The sequence below is a fragment of the Calidris pugnax genome, unplaced genomic scaffold, assembly GCF_001431845.1.
Source record: "Calidris pugnax isolate Ruff unplaced genomic scaffold, ASM143184v1 scaffold57, whole genome shotgun sequence".
Classification (NCBI taxonomy): domain Eukaryota; kingdom Metazoa; phylum Chordata; class Aves; order Charadriiformes; family Scolopacidae; genus Calidris; species Calidris pugnax.
The window spans coordinates 2611598-2628717 of record NW_015090813.1 but is presented as its reverse complement, the minus strand read 5'-3'; the positions used below and the strand labels follow the sequence as shown (position 1 = coordinate 2628717).

Genomic DNA, 17120 nt, shown 5'->3' with positions numbered 1-17120 from the left:
GGAAGGTGTCCCTGCCTATGCCAGCAGGGTGGAACTGGATGATATTTAAGGTCCCTTCCCACTCTAACCATTATATGATTTTATGATTTGGGCTGGTTCCCTAAGGAGAGGTGGCTCTTATCACTGAGCTCTCCACCAGTCTCCTCCACAAGACGTGTGGACTTGGTGGCCAGTAACAACCAACTTAAGTAAAGGAGAGAGACCCAATCTAAGGTTCCCTTTTAAGGGAGTGTTGGAAGGGTTGGAAATATTTCAACTAATTTATACTAAGCATTAGTCATTAGAATTGCTGCACTCCGTTTATCGGAATTGAAACCGTGGTGTTGACCTGCCATCAATAAAATTATCAGCTGTATTAATGCATTCGATACGGTGTGTGTGGCTCTGTGTGTGTGTGTGTATACATACATACATTTAGGAAGACATACATCCTTGGGGTTTTTTGGCTAGAACAAAGGCAGAAGATTCTGCTGCCTGTGTTAAATTGCAGCAGTAGCATTAACATTATCCATTAAGAGGTCTGACACTAAAATAAGTCAACTGGTCTACCAAAAATCTCCCTGAAAGAAAAGTGCTTGAGACCATTTAAAGCTACTTTTGCTGTGGGAGACGTAGGTTAGGGAGGTCCAAAATGTGGCCCAGGAGCCACAGGGTGCATAGGAGAAGTTGGAGTATGACTCAATGGCTGTCTGTATTTCTGTGAATGGGGAGGTTTTAGTTTTGGTGTCTGCAGTGTCGGAGCAGCACGGTTTGGACACTGCTGGTGAAGACCCCAAGTAGAAGGTTTCACAGCCTTGCTCCAGGACCAGCTGCTGGGGGCAGGTGGGCAGAGTGGCTTGGCTCCTGGGAAGCTTTTGCTGGGTAATTCCTAGGAGCAGGCAATGCTGACTGAGGCTGTTTCTCATAAAAATAGCAGTTCTTCCTGTGAATTTGCTGTTAACCTCCTTCCCTGTTTCTGGATATAATTTTATATGAATTCTTGCCAAGCCAGCGGAGGGAGAGGGAAGGAGAGAAGGAAAAAAAAAAAAACCCTGAAAAATCCAACTGCATTTTTCAGTTTGATTGTGTGATATGTATTGAGCTTTCAGCAATGAGAGAAGTCTCTTTGTTTGTGCTGATTAGAAGCTATTACATGTAAACTATGGGAAGTGACTTCACTTGAACTATGCTAGTTATGTATATAGGTTCTGATAGCAACCAAACCCAATGCAGTGTACCAGAAATGTGTCACGTACGTTTTAGCCCCAAGAATAACCAGAAAAAGATTATTTTTTTAAATTAGTTTTCAATCAATCAATCAGTGCTTTGATCTGAAGTCATTTTTAGATGAATGAACCTACCAAGAACTTTGATAAACAGGTTGCTGAGACTGCAGAGTGAAGTTAAACTTGATAAACACACCTACATACTTTCACTGCTGTTTGGTTTGTTGGGGTTTGGGGTTTTTTTGTTTTAATTTAAGTTTGCAGGGAAGTCCTATAAGTTAGTGCCCTTTCAAGTGTTCAACAGTGAAGGTAAGTTCATCTTGCACCTTGAACACCCTAGAGGTGTTGAAGGCCAGGCTGGATGGGGCTTTGACCAACCTGGTCTGGTGGGAGGTGTCCCTGCCCATGGCAAGGGGTTGGAACTAGATGATCTTTAAGGTCCCTTCCAACCCATTCTATGATTCTATGAAGTTGTGGGGTTTTTTTTCCTCTGGGCTGTGAAGTTAGTGAGATACAGCAGAGCACCCAGGTATCTTTCTGCTGCACAGGCTTCATGGGAACCTGCTGAAGCTGCTGTGCACAGTCACGTTGCTGAATTTCACAACCCGTCTGAGCTCCTTGAGGCTTCTTTAGCTGTTTGGCTCCTAAGGTTTGCTAGATGAAGGACCATGGTAGAAAGCCTCATTGGGGTTGGTGGGAGGATGACTCTCTATGGGAGGCTGGTTAAATTCCTTCTGGCTATGCCTGTCGTAGTACTTCTTGGTCACCAGGCAAAAAACTTACTGTTCCCAGATGTGCTTGAGTGTCGTCATGATTGCTCCCTATTAGGAACTGGTAACAAATCACAGTCGTCGTCATTATTTATATGTTTGTATAATAAATAGTTTTGGAGTTCTGAAGTTTACATACTTAAACTCACATCTGCCAGGAAAGTACATGTGCCCTTTGCGTTAGAAGATTTCTTTACAGTCAGATAAGTGCTGAGCCTCCCTTCTACAGGCATCCTTCCATGAGAACAGCTGTGCTGGACAGGATCATACCCCTGTAAGGCAGAAGCAAGTGTCCTTGACAGATGATCTCCTGCTGCTGGAGACCTGAGCTTATACCCTCCCTCCACATCTTCTTTCCTCTTGGGAACGAAGGCACGGGGGAGCACGAGGAGGTTGGAGGTGAGGGAAGGTGTCACAGCAGATCAGTGTCTGGGTCAGGATGTCTAAAGGACTGGGCTCACCTGCAGTGCCGAGTCCCATTTTCAAGGAATTAGCTCCATGTGCTGGTCTGACTGAATGTATGTGGCAGCAAGGCATGTTTGCTGGTTTATTTCTCTGTTTCCCTCTCCAAATATAGTAACTCGGTTTTTAAGTTTTACATTTTCGTAGAGTGAGGTCATGTTCCTATAAATGTGTTTAATGTTAAGAGTGAATGCTGGGACGTTTGCAAACCACCTACTGTTCTCCTCCCTGTGGAGAGGAGGCCCCAGAAAAAGGTGTAGACGTTCACTCACAGGGTGCTGCTTCCCCCTGTGCAGGACCAGGACTTCTTCTCCCCCTCCACCAGCATCTCGGGGGCTCTTTGTCCACCCTCCTGTGAGCCCAGGGATGGCAGTCAGTAGCACAAGACCTCAGTAAGGGAGCCAGTGTGTCCCCAGCATGTCCCACAGCATCTCTACTGGTCCCACCAGGTAGAGATGATGAGGCTTCAGGGTCTCCATGTGTCAGGCACGTGGGAACTCACTGCTTGGAATCTATTGAAAGTTTCCCTCTCAATCACTGAGGAGTAAATCCCCCCCTGTGCTCCCCTTCTTTTTGGGGGGGGTGTGTTATTTTGGGTGCACGTTTATGGAAAATGTAATACCTGCTTCCCAAATAATGGGCTCTGTGGTACGGAAATGTGCAAGTTTTCAGTCTTTTCTCAGATTGCAAAGTCAGCCCAGAGTGTGCTTTCCAGATTTATGTCTTTTTATTTTTTTTTTTCCTATGCAGAGCTGAGCAGTTGAAGCTCTTCTGCTAATACAAATTTCTGTTGTATGGGACAGAAGAGACATGAAAAGGAGACACTGAAGAAATGTTGACTTATTTTGGTGTTGGACTAGGGATCAGTTATTACAGTTAAAAAGTGAGAATCACTAGAAAATTTAGCATGACAAAATATCAGAGGTTAGTGGGATTTGAATAAAATTATCCTGAATTCTGGTAATTATTAAAAGTTCTATTTTACTATGCTATAAATAGGATGAATTATTAATCAGCTAAGAGCTTCAGCTCCTTTGTAAATGCACTTTGCTCGCCAAACTTAGGACACGTAAGGCTTCTTTCGTAAACATTTTTTTTACGGAGGAAACGTGTGGCGGTGGCCCACAATAATAGGAAAATAACTTGGGATTAACTGTTTGCTAATGGAGCACTTTGAATTTTTGCCAAATAAATTATCTTGTAGAACAAGGTTTTCAAGCTTTTCCAGCAAGGAGGGAGGCAGAACGAAGCCCAGGGGCAGGAAATCCTCATGTACCTTTTGTGTCAGAAGAGCCAGGGCTGGGATAACCCGAGGTATCTTAGAAAATGTCCCCAAGGTACGTCTGCGGCGTTCGTTCCGCTACGTGGAGGCTGAACGCGGCTAACGGAGCGGTTACGGTTTTCCTCCGGGATGAATTACCCTTGTTTGCTATGCAAATCTTATGACTGTAATTAGGCTGGGATTTGGACCGCTGTGTACACTGATCTTTGTTCCCGGTGAGCAAGGGGAGCTAATTCTCATGGTGCAAAACAGCCCAGCCAACCCCGGGCGCTGCGGACACCCCGGGCAGTCGCTTCTCCTGGGGGTGTCTTTGCTCCAAATGGATGTTTTAAGAGGAATGGTTTACCTCTGCCTCCACGGGGCACGTGAATCACACCACAGGCATCTCTGAAGCGTTCAGAGGACTGCAAAATCTCTCTTGAAAGCAGAGGTTGGAGAAGGCAGGAAGGGCTGCCTGATAGGCATCTGCGTTTTCGGCAAACTGGTTTTTAAAACAGCGGTGTTGTGTCGGTGATTGGTTCGGGAGCTGGTGGTATGTTCCAGCTATCACGACAGTGATTGCAGTTCCTAGTATGGCTATGTATAGCCCCCCTTATCTCTGCAGCCGGACTTTGTGTAACCGCAGCCCCGTGGCTCCTTGCCCACGCTAATGAGCTCTCCCCGAGGCCGGGCTTGTGCCTGTGGGGGTGGCACGGCGCTCCGAGGGTGCTGCTGCTCTTCCCAAATCCCGAGTTCATTAACTGTGCTCGAGTCCACTTCCCTCGAGTGGCTGGCTTGGCTACTGCTGGCCACAGGAGCTTGTCCCCGTGCAGCGTGGCCAGCCTCAGAACCATCTGGAGGACTACAGCCAGCGAGGCTGCCAGGCTGTAGCCCGCAGCAAAGGAGAGCTGTCACCTAGACCTGGATTTGGGGGAAGCACCAGCGTGGTGAGGACGGTGCAGGTGAGCCACGCTGACAGCCCATTCTCCTCCCTGGGAGCACGGCCACCAGCGTTCCCATCAGCCCAGGAGGTGGGAGTAGATCCAGCAGGCAGAGGGTGACTTTTTTGTGGTCACCCAAAGAGCAGGGGAAAGCCATGGCTGCTGACCGTGCCTGGGCACGGGCAGAAGTGGGAGCAGATACTTTGGGGCACAGGGGTAGCCAACTGGGGGCATAGAGGAGATGTACCCCTACTCTCAGGGCATGAGCACCTCGTCCCTGTGACAAGGTGGTGGCTGCACCTTGGTGGGAGTCTGTACCTGCACCCATGGTGGGCTCTTCTATCCCCCTGCCTCCCCACTGCTGCACTGGGGTTCAGCAGAATAAAACCCTCACCAGCTACGAGATCTATGGGCTTGTGTAGTTTTAGCTACAGACAGATAAAAAAGGCATTATTTAGGAACTTTTTCAGAGTCGTTGCAAAGACATAGGGAAAGAAGGGAGAAATACCCTCCAGGGGACAATATAGCACTACTGCTCTCAAGATGTAGTAAATTACACAATCTGTTTTTTAACGGCTTGTAACTCCTGTGAATCTTGTTTATTTCTTTTCGTTGCCTACTCATGTAAATCACAGCAAAGCAGAGGAACGGAGGCAGTTTTACTTTTTCTTTTCTAATGTGCTGATTCCTGTAAGCATGACATCTAACCCATTAATTTTGTTTGTGTAAATACAATTTAAGGGAAGAGGGAAACTAAACGCATCAAGTGAGGTACTAAACTGCCTAACAAAAAGCAGAAAAAAATCTTCACAGAAAGTGATTTTTCTAACCAAGTGTATTTAATTCCTAGTGCTAATATGACAAAGTATGTGTTTTTTCCGTAGCTGGATGTTCCATATTTCAGAACAGGTTAGAGCGCGTTCTGAGGCTGTTGTTGAAAAAATTACATTTTACTTAAGCAGCCAAGTTAAAAGGGGGCATAAAATCTGCATGAGCTTTGCAAACCGGTGCCGTGCTGCAGCTATGATAGTGCGTGCATTCCTTTGCCAACAACATCTGTAATTTAGCATTGAAATACAAAGGATTTGGTCTGTAATTACCTTTGGGGAATAATGTGAGCGTGGCAGTTTTGTGCAGTTACTTTGGGGAGGAAGAAATGATGAGGATGGCCCTTCCCCAGGGAAGCCCCTGAAGTTGTTATATTTACAGTGGTCCAGTCCTGTGCTTCTGATGCACCTGGCAATTTTTAGCATGTAATAAATTCAGAGTTAGGGTACTAATATGCTGGTGTGTGGTCAGAAATACTATGTAGTGAATGTAATTCGGGGATGCCTGTTAAATAACTAAGTCGTCTAGTTATATACATACCCCATGTAACAAAGGATAGAAAATCCTAGACCAAGCCTTGGACAGCGCTGGATATTTCAAGGTGCTGCACAGCCATTCCAGGTCAAAATCCAAAACCATACTAGCAAAACCTTAGAAAATGTCCCCAAGGTACGTCTGCGGCGTTCGTTCCGCTACGTGGAGGCTGAACGCGGCTAACGGAGCGGTTACGGTTTTCCTCCGGGATGAATTACCCTTGTTTGCTATGCAAATCTTATGACTGTAATTAGGCTGGGATTTGGACCGCTGTGTACACTGATCTTTGTTCCCGGTGCGCAAGGGGAGCTAATTCTTATGGTGCAAAACAGCCCAGCCAACCCCGGGCGCTGCGGACACCCCGGGCAGTCGCTTCTCCTGGGGGTGTCTTTGCTCCAAATGGATGTTTTAAGAGGAATGGTTTACCTCTGCCTTCACGGGGCACGTGAATCACACCACAGGCATCTCTGAAGCGTTCAGAGGACTGCAAAATCTCTCTTGAAAGCAGAGGTTGGAGAAGGCAGGAAGGGCTGCCTGATAGGCATCTGCGTTTTCGGCAAACTGGTTTTTAAAACAGCGGTGTTGTGTCGGTGATTGGTTCGGGAGCTGGTGGTATGTTCCAGCTATCACGACAGTGATTGCAGTTCCTAGTATGGCTATGTATAGCCCCCCTTATCTCTGCAGCCGGACTTTGTGTAACCGCAGCCCCGTGGCTCCTTGCCCACGCTAATGAGCTCTCCCCGAGGCTGGGCTTGTGCCTGTGGGGGTGGCACGGCGCTCTGAGGGTGCTGCTGCTCTTCCCAAATCCCGAGTTCATTAACTGTGCTCGAGTCCACTTCCCTCGAGTGGCTGGCTTGGCTACTGCTGGCCACAGGAGCTTGTCCCCGTGCGGCGTGGCCAGCCTCAGAACCATCTGGAGGACTACAGCCAGCGAGGCTGCCAGGCTGTAGCCCGCAGCAAAGGAGAGCTGTCACCTAGACCTGGATTTGGGGGAAGCACCAGCGTGGTGAGGACGGTGCAGGTGAGCCACGCTGACAGCCCATTCTCCTCCCTGGGAGCACGGCCACCAGCGTTCCCATCAGCCCAGGAGGTGGGAGTAGATCCAGCAGGCAGAGGGTGACTTTTTTGTGGTCACCCAAAGAGCAGGGGAAAGCCATGGCTGCCGACCGTGCCTGGGCACGGGCAGAAGTGGGAGCAGATACTTTGGGGCACAGGGGTAGCCAACTGGGGGCATAGAGGAGATGTACCCCTACTCTCAGGGCATGAGCACCTCGTCCCTGTGACAAGGTGGTGGCTGCACCTTGGTGGGCGTCTGTACCTACACCCATGGTGGGCTCTTCTATCCCCCTGCCTCCCCACTGCTGCACTGGGGTTCAGCAGAATAAAACCCTCACCAGCTACGAGATCTATGGGCTTGTGTAGTTGTAGCTACAGACAGATAAAAAAGGCATTATTTAGGAACTTTTTCAGAGTCGTTGCAAAGACATAGGGAAAGAAGGGAGAAATACCCTCCAGGGGACAATATAGCACTACTGCTCTCAAGATGTAGTAAATTACACAATCTGTTTTTTAACGGCTTGTAACTCCTGTGAATCTTGTTTATTTCTTTTCGTTGCCTACTCATGTAAATCACAGCAAAGCAGAGGAACGGAGGCGGTTTTACTTTTTCTTTTCTAATGTGCTGATTCCTGTAAGCATGACATCTAACCCATTAATTTTGTTTGTGTAAATACAATTTAAGGGAAGAGGGAAACTAAACGCATCAAGTGAGGTACTAAACTGCCTAACAAAAAGCAGAAAAAAATCTTCTTCACAGAAAGTGATTTTTCTAACCAAGTGTATTTAATTCCTAGTGCTAATATGACAAAGTATGTGTTTTTTCCGTAGCTGGATGTTCCATATTTCAGAACAGGTTAGAGCGCGTTCTGAGGCTGTTGTTGAAAAAATTACATTTTACTTAAGCAGCCAAGTTAAAAGGGGGCATAAAATCTGCATGAGCTTTGCAAACCGGTGCCGTGCTGCAGCTATGATAATGCGTGCATTCCTTTGCCAACAACATCTGTAATTTAGCGTTGAAATACAAAGGATTTGGTCTGTAATTACCTTTGGGGAATAATGTGAGCGTGGCAGTTTTGTGCAGTTACTTTGGGGAGGAAGAAATGATGAGGATGGCCCTTCCCCAGGGAAGCCCCTGAAGTTGTTATATTTACAGTGGTCCAGTCCTGTGCTTCTGATGCACCTGGCAATTTTTAGTGTGTAATAAATTCAGAGTCAGGGTACTAATATGCTGGTGTGGGGTCAGAAATACTATGTAGTGAATGTAATTCGGGGATGCCTGTTAAATAACTAAGTCATCTAGTTATATACATACCCCATGTAACAAAGGATAGAAAATCCTAGACCAAGCCTTGGACAGCGCTGGATATTTCAAGGTGCTGCACAGCCATTCCAGGTCAAAATCCAAAACCATACTAGCAAAATGCTTAAAAAAAACCCTTCCAGCTCTGTAGGTAATTTCAGTGTTAGCTGAGGGCTCCATAGAAAATCCTAGACCAAGCCTTGGACAGCTCTGGATATTTCAAGGTGCTGCACAGCGATTCCAGGTCCAAATCCCAAACCATACCAGCAAAATGCTTAAAAAAAACTTTCCAGCTCTGTAGGTAATTTCATTCAGTGTTAGCTGAGGGCTCCATGTGCCTGGCAGAAAAGGACCTGGGGGTGTTGGTTGACTGTCGGCTGAACATGGCTCATGTGGCCAAGAAGGCCAACAGTATCCTGGCCTGTGTCAGGAACAGCGTGGTGAGTAGGACCCGGGAGGTGATCATCCCCCTTTACTGGGCACTGGTGAGGCCTCACCTCGAGGACTGTGTCCAGTTTTTGGCCCCTTCCCACAAAAAAGACATTGAGGTGCTGGAGTGGGTCCAGAGAAGGGCAATGAAGCTGGTGAGGGGTCTTGAGAACAAGTCTTATGAGGAGAGGCTGAGGGAGCTGGGGGTGTTCAGTCTGGAGAAAAGGAGGCTGAGGGGAGATCTTCTCGCTCTCTACAACTCCCTGAAAGGAGGGTGTAGAGAGGTTGGCATTGGTCTCTTCTCCCAAGTCACAGGTGACAGGACAAGAGGAAATGGCCTCAAGTTGCGCCAGGGGAGGTTCAGGTTGGATAGTAGGAAAAATTTTTACTCTGAAAGGGTTATTCAGTATTGGGATGGGCTGCCCAGGGAAGTGGTTGAGGCACCATCCCTGGAGGTATTTAAGAGGTGGGTTGACATAGTGCTCAGTGACATGGTTTAGTGATGGTTTTTTATCAGAGTTAGGTTGATGGTTGGGCTAGATGAACTTAAAGATCAGGTTGATGGTTGGGCTAGATGAACTTAAAGGTCCCTTTCCAACCCAGGCAATTCCATGATTCTGTGATTCCAGCGCCCACACCGCCTCAGTCATTTCAGTCAGACCTTACGTCTTGGATCTGGAGGACCAAGGCAGGTTGCGAATGGGGCACTAGTGCCAAATTTGGAGGCTGATGTAAGGAAGGCCTTTCTTCTTCTTCCCTCCTTTCCCTTTCCAGCCTTCCCACCCTGGGGCCTCTGCAGTGGGCACTGCCCCGGGGTGGCTGCAAGGTTTGCTCAGGAGCTTGGTGGTGATGAATCACAGAGGCATGGCACAGATTGATAAGGTCGTGTACTTTACGATTAGATACATCCTTCCTCTAACTGTGGTTCTTTGTCTCCGTTTTGCTTTCGGTAATGTTTTTTTCGCAGTTTGCATACGACTGCTCTCCAAGCAGGAGCTGTTTGACTTGAGACAAAGTCGCTATTATTCTAGGTAAGCTCAGGAAGCCCTCATAATTTTGTTGCCCTCAGAAGACATAGATTTTCAGCAATTCCTTTAAAAGCCAATTAAGTTAAATCACCAAGAAAATATGTTTTTTCTTGCAGCCTAGCTGTAGAGGACTTTTACGTACATAAACCAGTATGTAACAAGAAAAATCTGCCTTGCAGCTGCAATATTTATTTTCTGTGCATTTTAAGTGATGGCTGTAGAGTGGCATGTTCTTTATCTGCAGTGCTAGCAAAAAAAAATAAATAATGTATGTCAGCTTTTCCTGGTGCAGGTGTGCAGTCTTGCAGCCTGGCAGAAGAAAACTATTACATAGTCCTCAAAGTATTGAAAAATACTGACTACTGCAGTGCCTGCAGCCTGACCAACACACAAGTCTACCACCTCATTTAGAGTTAGTGGAGAGCCCAAAGAGCTCAGTAGGAACACTGCAGGCTTATTTGGGGAGATTTTGGTTGTAGACTCTCCAGTTGTGTAATTTAGTCAAGCACGTACTTGTGTTTACAAACTGAAACCTTTTTGAGCTACCCTGAATATGGCATTTGCAGTGCTACGGTCCTTTCTCAAAGAGCATCTCTGATGTCTCTCCAGGTGGGGTGTCTCCTGAGCTCTTCTGCTTCTCTAGACCTCTTTGGCTATGAGCCCCTGTCTGTGATGAAGCTTCACCTGTCCTGCCTCAGTCTCTGCTGCAGCATTTTGTGGCTCTGTTGGACTCTCTTGGCTGTTCTGGCTCCCCTCCTCTGCTCCTGATTGTTGCTTTCTGAATAGACTTGCTCAGCAGAGTTTTCCCAAGTAACACAAAACAAGGTAGTCATGGATGACCAATATCAGCTTTTCCTTTTAACTCAGTCGTGAAGTGTTGTTGACTCACTGGTTTGGTTTCTACTGTCTATAAAAAGGTTTTGTGTGAGTACACCCATTTTTCCCACCGCCCCATGTGACACCAGTGCCAGGATGACCTTCTGCTGGAGAGTCTCATTGCTCCGTTATGTCACTGCTCCATATGAGTTTCCCTGGCAACCAGTTTGAGCTACGCCGAACCAAAAATACCTCACTGTGCTGGGGCAAAGTCAGTTTGCAGACCTGGATTTCTCATTAATGACTTCTTTGGATGCACCATGTGTTCAGCCTGCAGATGTTGTTATTGTGAACCGATGACTGGGAGATGCAGTGTGCCCTTTTTCCTTACTTCCCCAGGCAGGACAGTCTATGAGAAAGCTGCCCTTGCACGATTGTCAACTGAGTTGGGACTGTAAGACCCATCATACTCATTTTTCACGGTACACCAAGGGTCTTGTCTTCTATTGAGAGTGGTTTATGCAGACTCACAGTGATCCTTCCTAGACTCCTTGGATCTCTGCAAATTACCTTGGTTATTACTCACAACTGTGCCCTTCTCACTTCTATATAAATACATACCTCTTGATTTATAGGTGTCCGCGCTGTGAGCTCCAGTTTTGCTGCCATGCTAGTCTTCAAAGGCACAGTTTGTGACACCTCCAAGTGAACATGTGTATAAATCTTTGGAGGTGAGGACCCACCAATTCACACAGGAGAGAATGCACAAATTGGAAGTCTTACTTCAGCCCTTCCTAGTTGTGTTTCGAGTTGCAGATAATCTTTTCATTTCCTAACGTAGAGCACTGGTGTGAAGAAAAGCGTTGGTAATTCAAGATGTGTTCTCAAGGTGACAAAATTAGAAGAGACTAAATTGGAGAGTGGTATGTCATTTTTAGTAACAGGTTCCCTTTTCTGGATTTGTAGGGTGTGAGGATTGCGGAAAAAGCCTTATAGGAGAATGCAAACTCCACGGACCACTCATCAGGGCTAAAGATAGGGTTATTCCTAGCCGAGCCCGACTCACCCTACCTCACTACCTCACGTTGCGAGTGTTGGAGCTGCGAGCTGGAAACCAGCAGAGTAAGTATTTTAGCTCTTTTTCCTACATTTGAGAAAGAGGAGACAAAAGTATTAACAGTGGCTTGTTCTCATGGATGACTCAAGGCATAATCGTTGGGTATTAACAGTATGAAGACTACTTTATTTTCAGCTGAGCACAGCTAAAGCTCACATTCAGCTACTGTTCTTTATGGCTGATTTCTAGCAACCTCAATGCATAGACTGATGGCAGGACATTAGCCAGAGCTAGTGTGACATTTAGCTGTGAGCAATCAGTTAGCTCTCTTCTATCAGTACAAGCTGAATGAATGTTGAATTTGTATCTAATAGTAACAGCCATGCACTAGTACATGTTTTTTTCTTTTCCGCAAGCATGCAAAACAGGAAAAAATATTCAATATGAGGTCAGAAACAAAATGGTAAATAACATCCTTCATCCACCCCCTGCAAACTCAAAAGAACGGCAAGTTAATGTACCTTTTGCAGAAAGACTGTTGTTTTCTTCTGAGGGCAGGGCAGTTTGAATGCCCAGGCTTGAACAAGGGAACTACATCCTTAGTGTGAGAATTTTCCACAGCTACCTGTGTAAAATTAGTTCTGCCTTGATTGCATTTCAGAAAGAGAATGGCAAGATCCCTATTGTGTTGCACCATTGGTATTAGGCAGGGAAATAACTGGAATGATTAAGATGGCTAATGTGTTTTTATAGATCCTCTCCACTCATATTGGGAGAGAACAACTTCATAAATTATGCCAACAAGCAGAGCTCTATGATAATATCATCTTGTATATTGCAGAGTATCAACACATTTGTGTTGCATACTCAGTTTAATATCCTGTCATGGATTTTAGGTAATACCCATTTAAAAAAAAAATTCTGTACATATTTACATTCTCTTTAGATTCTTTCTGTTAGAATTATTTAACTGGGTTATTTGTCTAGAGGAAGAATTCATGTGTTTTGCACTATGTATTTATCTCCATTTTCACAACTGTTTTTAAATAGACAAGAAATAGTTTGTGGTGTCTATATTAATATTAGACTGGTCTTTTTTTATTCACAGTCCTTGGAGTATTTGCAAAGAAAGTAATACAGAAGAGAACACAGTTTGGTCCTTATGTTGGGCAACTGTCTACAAAACTGACCCGCTATGATGAGAGCAGGCTAGTCCTGCAGGTAAAAACCCAGTGCCTTACTATGAAGTGCATCTGTGCCTTTAACAGTTCATATGTATTTATGTATTTTAACCAGTTAAATTGCTGTCTGATATAGTTAATTAATTGTACATCTGATCTCTATGTATGAATGTAAATCACATTATTAGCATGACCTGAAGTACTGTAATGTTATTGTATGTTGTGTTTTCTAGAAGTTTACTTACCTGCTTTCCAGTTTTACCACTTCCTGGGTGATTTACCCATCAGACTATTTATTACCCATAAACTATTCACAGAGCATGGCTACTGGAAGCATCCAAGGATAGTACTGTCTTCCCAGATAAAACAAAAGGATTTGTGCTTTACACCGTGCCACTGGGAGGGTTAATTCTGTGCACTGAGTTAGCAATAGTGGCAGAAATACGCACTAAGGCACCTGCTTAGTGGGGAGGAACAGTGCAGGGATGGGGAAACGCTTCTTATTGATGTGATTATATAAAATCTTTGACACTCAGTGCAATAACTGAGTTTAGTCGGGTTGTTATTTAGGGGTGGTACCAACCCTTGGTGCAGATACTGATCGTCTCTTCTGGACCCAGTGCCTCTCAGGACTAGCCTAGCTTAGCTTATTTAGGGGTGGTACCAACCCTTGGTGCATGTGGAGATACTGATCGTCTCTTCTGGACCCAGCGCCTCTCAGGACGAGCCTAGCTTGGGCATAAGCACATCCTTTCTTGGGATGTGATAGTTAATCATAGTCCTCTATGCCCTGGTCTTTGCTTTTTGCTGCAGGGGGTCACTCCTGGGCACACACACCTTTCTGTCATACAGCAAGCCCGTGGTCAAGCCACAGCCTCCACCAGGTCTTCCCAACAGGTCACGGTTCTTCCAGAGCCTGCATTTCATGTCAGGCCCTCTCACCCCCCAGCAGCTGTCCTGTGAAGCTCGGGACTGGAAAACAGTGTGCTGTGGAGGAAGGCATAGATACAGATACTTCTGTAATTTTGTTTGAGAGCAAAAGTAATAGCTTTGGTAATTGCTGTGAAGTTTATTTGCTCATGGAAGTCATGTGAAGGGTCTGCCAGGAAAGCGACACTGTCCTTCTGTGGGATTTTCGTGGCATGTTGGCACCAGAGAGGGTTTGTTCTTCTCCATAACTAAATTTCTTCCATCTTTTTATGAGATGCTTTAATTCTTACAAATGCAGAAATCGTGCTTCTCTAACGAGCTCGCGAGCGTGGATGAGCTAAGCAAGCACCCAGTTCCTTCCTCTTCACCAAAGCTATTGTAAACCACACCCTGTCCTCTATCAGTCAACCCCGTTTGCTTAAACGTATGTGGTGATAAGCACAGCTCTCGCTGATGAATGGGCTGTTTCTTCAGGAGACCAGAGTCCCAGGTTTCACATAGGACAGAAGTAACTGCCTTGACTTCTCCCTAGCAACATTCTTGAGTATGCGACCAAACTCGTCCAGCAAGAGGGTGTTTTCATTGGAAACGTGATAAAGTAGTTCCCAGAAGCAATGGAAATGCAGCTTTTTTTGCAATTAATTGCTTGCTCACGTGGTTAGTAGAACAGGTACACGCTGCGCTGACATCTGTTGTGCAGCTTCACTTGTCCACTTTTGAGACTATATTGCAGAAAAGCAACTGTCTCATACAAGGTGAGGAGCGTTTGCCTCTTAGAGGCATTCTCTTGGAAAAGAATCCGGGAAGAATGAAGTAAAGCAAAAAAGAAAGAGATCTTTCTGGCATAATTGTTCATTTGTGTTTGCTTTTGCATTGTTAAGGGGAAAAAGAGAAGACTGTTAAAATACCATTATATTGTAGGTTACTTCTCTGGACTTATTACACAAGTTATGCAATTGCTCCATGCAAAATGGAGTGTTAATACAGCACTAAAGTTTGAGATTATCAAGTACTCAGGAAGTACATTAAGGCATAAGGCTTATCTTTCTGCCTGCCTCCACTTAGTCCTTATAATATTATCTATATATAACATAAAAATGATGAACTATAAACTGGAAATGCATACAAAGGCCTACAGTTATTTTAGTAGCTGGGTGCCTTGGCAGGTGTTCGTTCTTCTCTTGCTTTTGCACTCAGTATTTTTTAAGAGTGATCTATTTCAAAACAACCACAATTTCAAAGGACATATGACCGAGACAGGGTAAATAACCGATAGCTGTGATTCCAAGTTAAAGAAAACTAATGCGACTCTATACAGGACTTGGTTTTATCATGTTCTTTCTCCTGTCCTCCCCTCTTTGTTTCAGGTATTGAAAGATGGAGGGAAATACTTTCTGGACACTCCCAATGAAGACTGTGGAAATTGGATGATGTTTGTCCGGCTAGCCCGGAACCAAGAAGAACAGACTCTTGTGGCTTATCAGCACTGTGGAGAAGTCTACTTCACCACTGTTAAGGTACTTAAACCCACATTGCTTCACCCCGCCATCCAAATGGAAATTTATAGGCAAAGGCTCTGAAAGTCTCACCCGTTTACAGCTGAAAGGCGAAGTTCTGCCAGCTGGATCTTTATTGCACGCCACCTTTTATATCACTTAATCCGTAGTAAAGCAAGCAGTGTGGGGGGTTTGCCAATAAAAGGCAGCGTGTACTCGCTGTTGGGGGTAGTGAAGAAACTGAGCAGAGGGAAACAGAAATATCATTCATGATGGGAGGGTTTAAACGTGAATGTTGTACAGTTCTCAGTTCCAGATAGGTACACAGTGAGATTATCTACCACCGTTGCAATCAACAGTACTTCATCCCAGAAAGAACAAACAGATTCCTTTCCTTTATTACATTTTTGGACACCCATTCTATTCTGCAGCACATTACCAGGTGCTCAGGAACAGGGTGCTAAGTAGAACCTTTATGTATTATTTTCCACTCTCATTAAATCTGAAAACTTAACTGCAGAATTTCCAATACTGCAATTTTGCCATGAAATGATCAGTTTATGTTAGAGGTTCTGGGCTGCGTCTTCATCTGAGGAGAGAGAACAAAGTACTCTGTATTTATAAATGATGCTGGACCATACAGTCTTGGTTTTTTGATGTTTTGGCCACTTTCTCAGACAGAGCTTGTTTTAATCAGAACTTACTCTTTTGTACACTTAGGAAACTGAAGTCTATATGTTGAACATTCATTGTTTTTCTTTTTTATTCTTAGTGTTTGTATGCCAATATAAGCAACATAAAAAATATTAGAAGATATTAGTCAAAAGGAGTTATGTGGGATTAAAATCTGGCATTTCAGTTTCATTTCCAAGATTGGCACGGATTTCTGTGGGATAGTAATATTTACTTTTGTTCCTCCATTTTCGTTTCTCCACCTGCATTCCTTTCCTTTATTACATTTTTGGACACCCATTCTATTCTGCAGCACATTACCAGGTGCTCAGGAACAGGGTGCTAAGTAGAACCTTTATGTATTATTTTCCACTCATTAAATCTGAAGACTTAACTGCAAAATTTCCAATACTGCAATGTTGCCATGAAATGATCAGTTTATGTTAGAGGTTCTGGGCTGTGTCTTCATCTGAGGAGAGAGAACAAAGTACTCTGTATTTATAAATGATGCTGGACCATACAGTCTAGGTTTTTTGATGTTTTGGCCACTTTCTCAGGCAGAGCTTGTTTTAATCAGAACTTACTCTTTTGTACACTTAGGAAACTGAAGTCTATATGTTGAACGTTCATTGTTTTTCTTTTTTATTCTTAGTGTTTGTATGTCAATATAAGCAACATTAAAAATATTAGAAGATATTAGTCAAAAGAAGTTATGTGGGATTAAAATCCGGCATTTCAGTTTCATTTCCAAGATTAGCAAGGATTTCTGTGGGATAGTAATATTTACTTTTGTTCCTCCGTTTTTGTTTCTCCACCTGCACAGTGAAATATTTGCCACACTGTGATTTAGTGAGGAGAAATTAATAGTGGTAACATTTTACACCCTTCAAACTCTTTTATAACAGAGTTACAAAAGTATGGAGTTATAACAGTATGAAGTATAGGTGCTTCTGTATTAATATTAAAATAATTATTTTAAAGAAAGAAAATCAACATAAACCAGTATATACTAATCTGAGGCATTGTTTAGGCTGTGTTTGAGATTCTGATGCAGTCCATATCATTTGAGATTTCCATTTGATTTTAAATGCATGCTGTACTTGTCAAACTGGCAGGTTTAGTGATTCTAGAGCTGGGAAACATGAACAAAT

At 44.5% G+C, this 17120-nt stretch overlaps 1 protein-coding gene across 2 annotated transcripts in view; it reads left to right on the top strand.

Annotated features, from left to right (window-relative positions):
* The window catches only part of PLAGL1 (pleiomorphic adenoma gene-like 1), a 41340-nt gene that overhangs the window by 16971 nt on the left and 7249 nt on the right, over positions 1-17120 (top strand). Inside the window, exons 1-4 of one of the 2 annotated variants that reach the window (XM_014939576.1) lie at positions 6897-7022; positions 11600-11755; positions 12799-12911; positions 15169-15318. In XM_014939576.1, coding sequence (XP_014795062.1) covers positions 15229-15318 — 90 coding nt within the window. In that variant the 5' untranslated portion in view covers positions 6897-7022; positions 11600-11755; positions 12799-12911; positions 15169-15228. Of the gene's footprint in view, positions 1-6896; positions 7023-11599; positions 11756-12798; positions 12912-15168; positions 15319-17120 lie in introns of those variants that run through there. The other variant, XM_014939574.1, reaches the window with a different exon arrangement.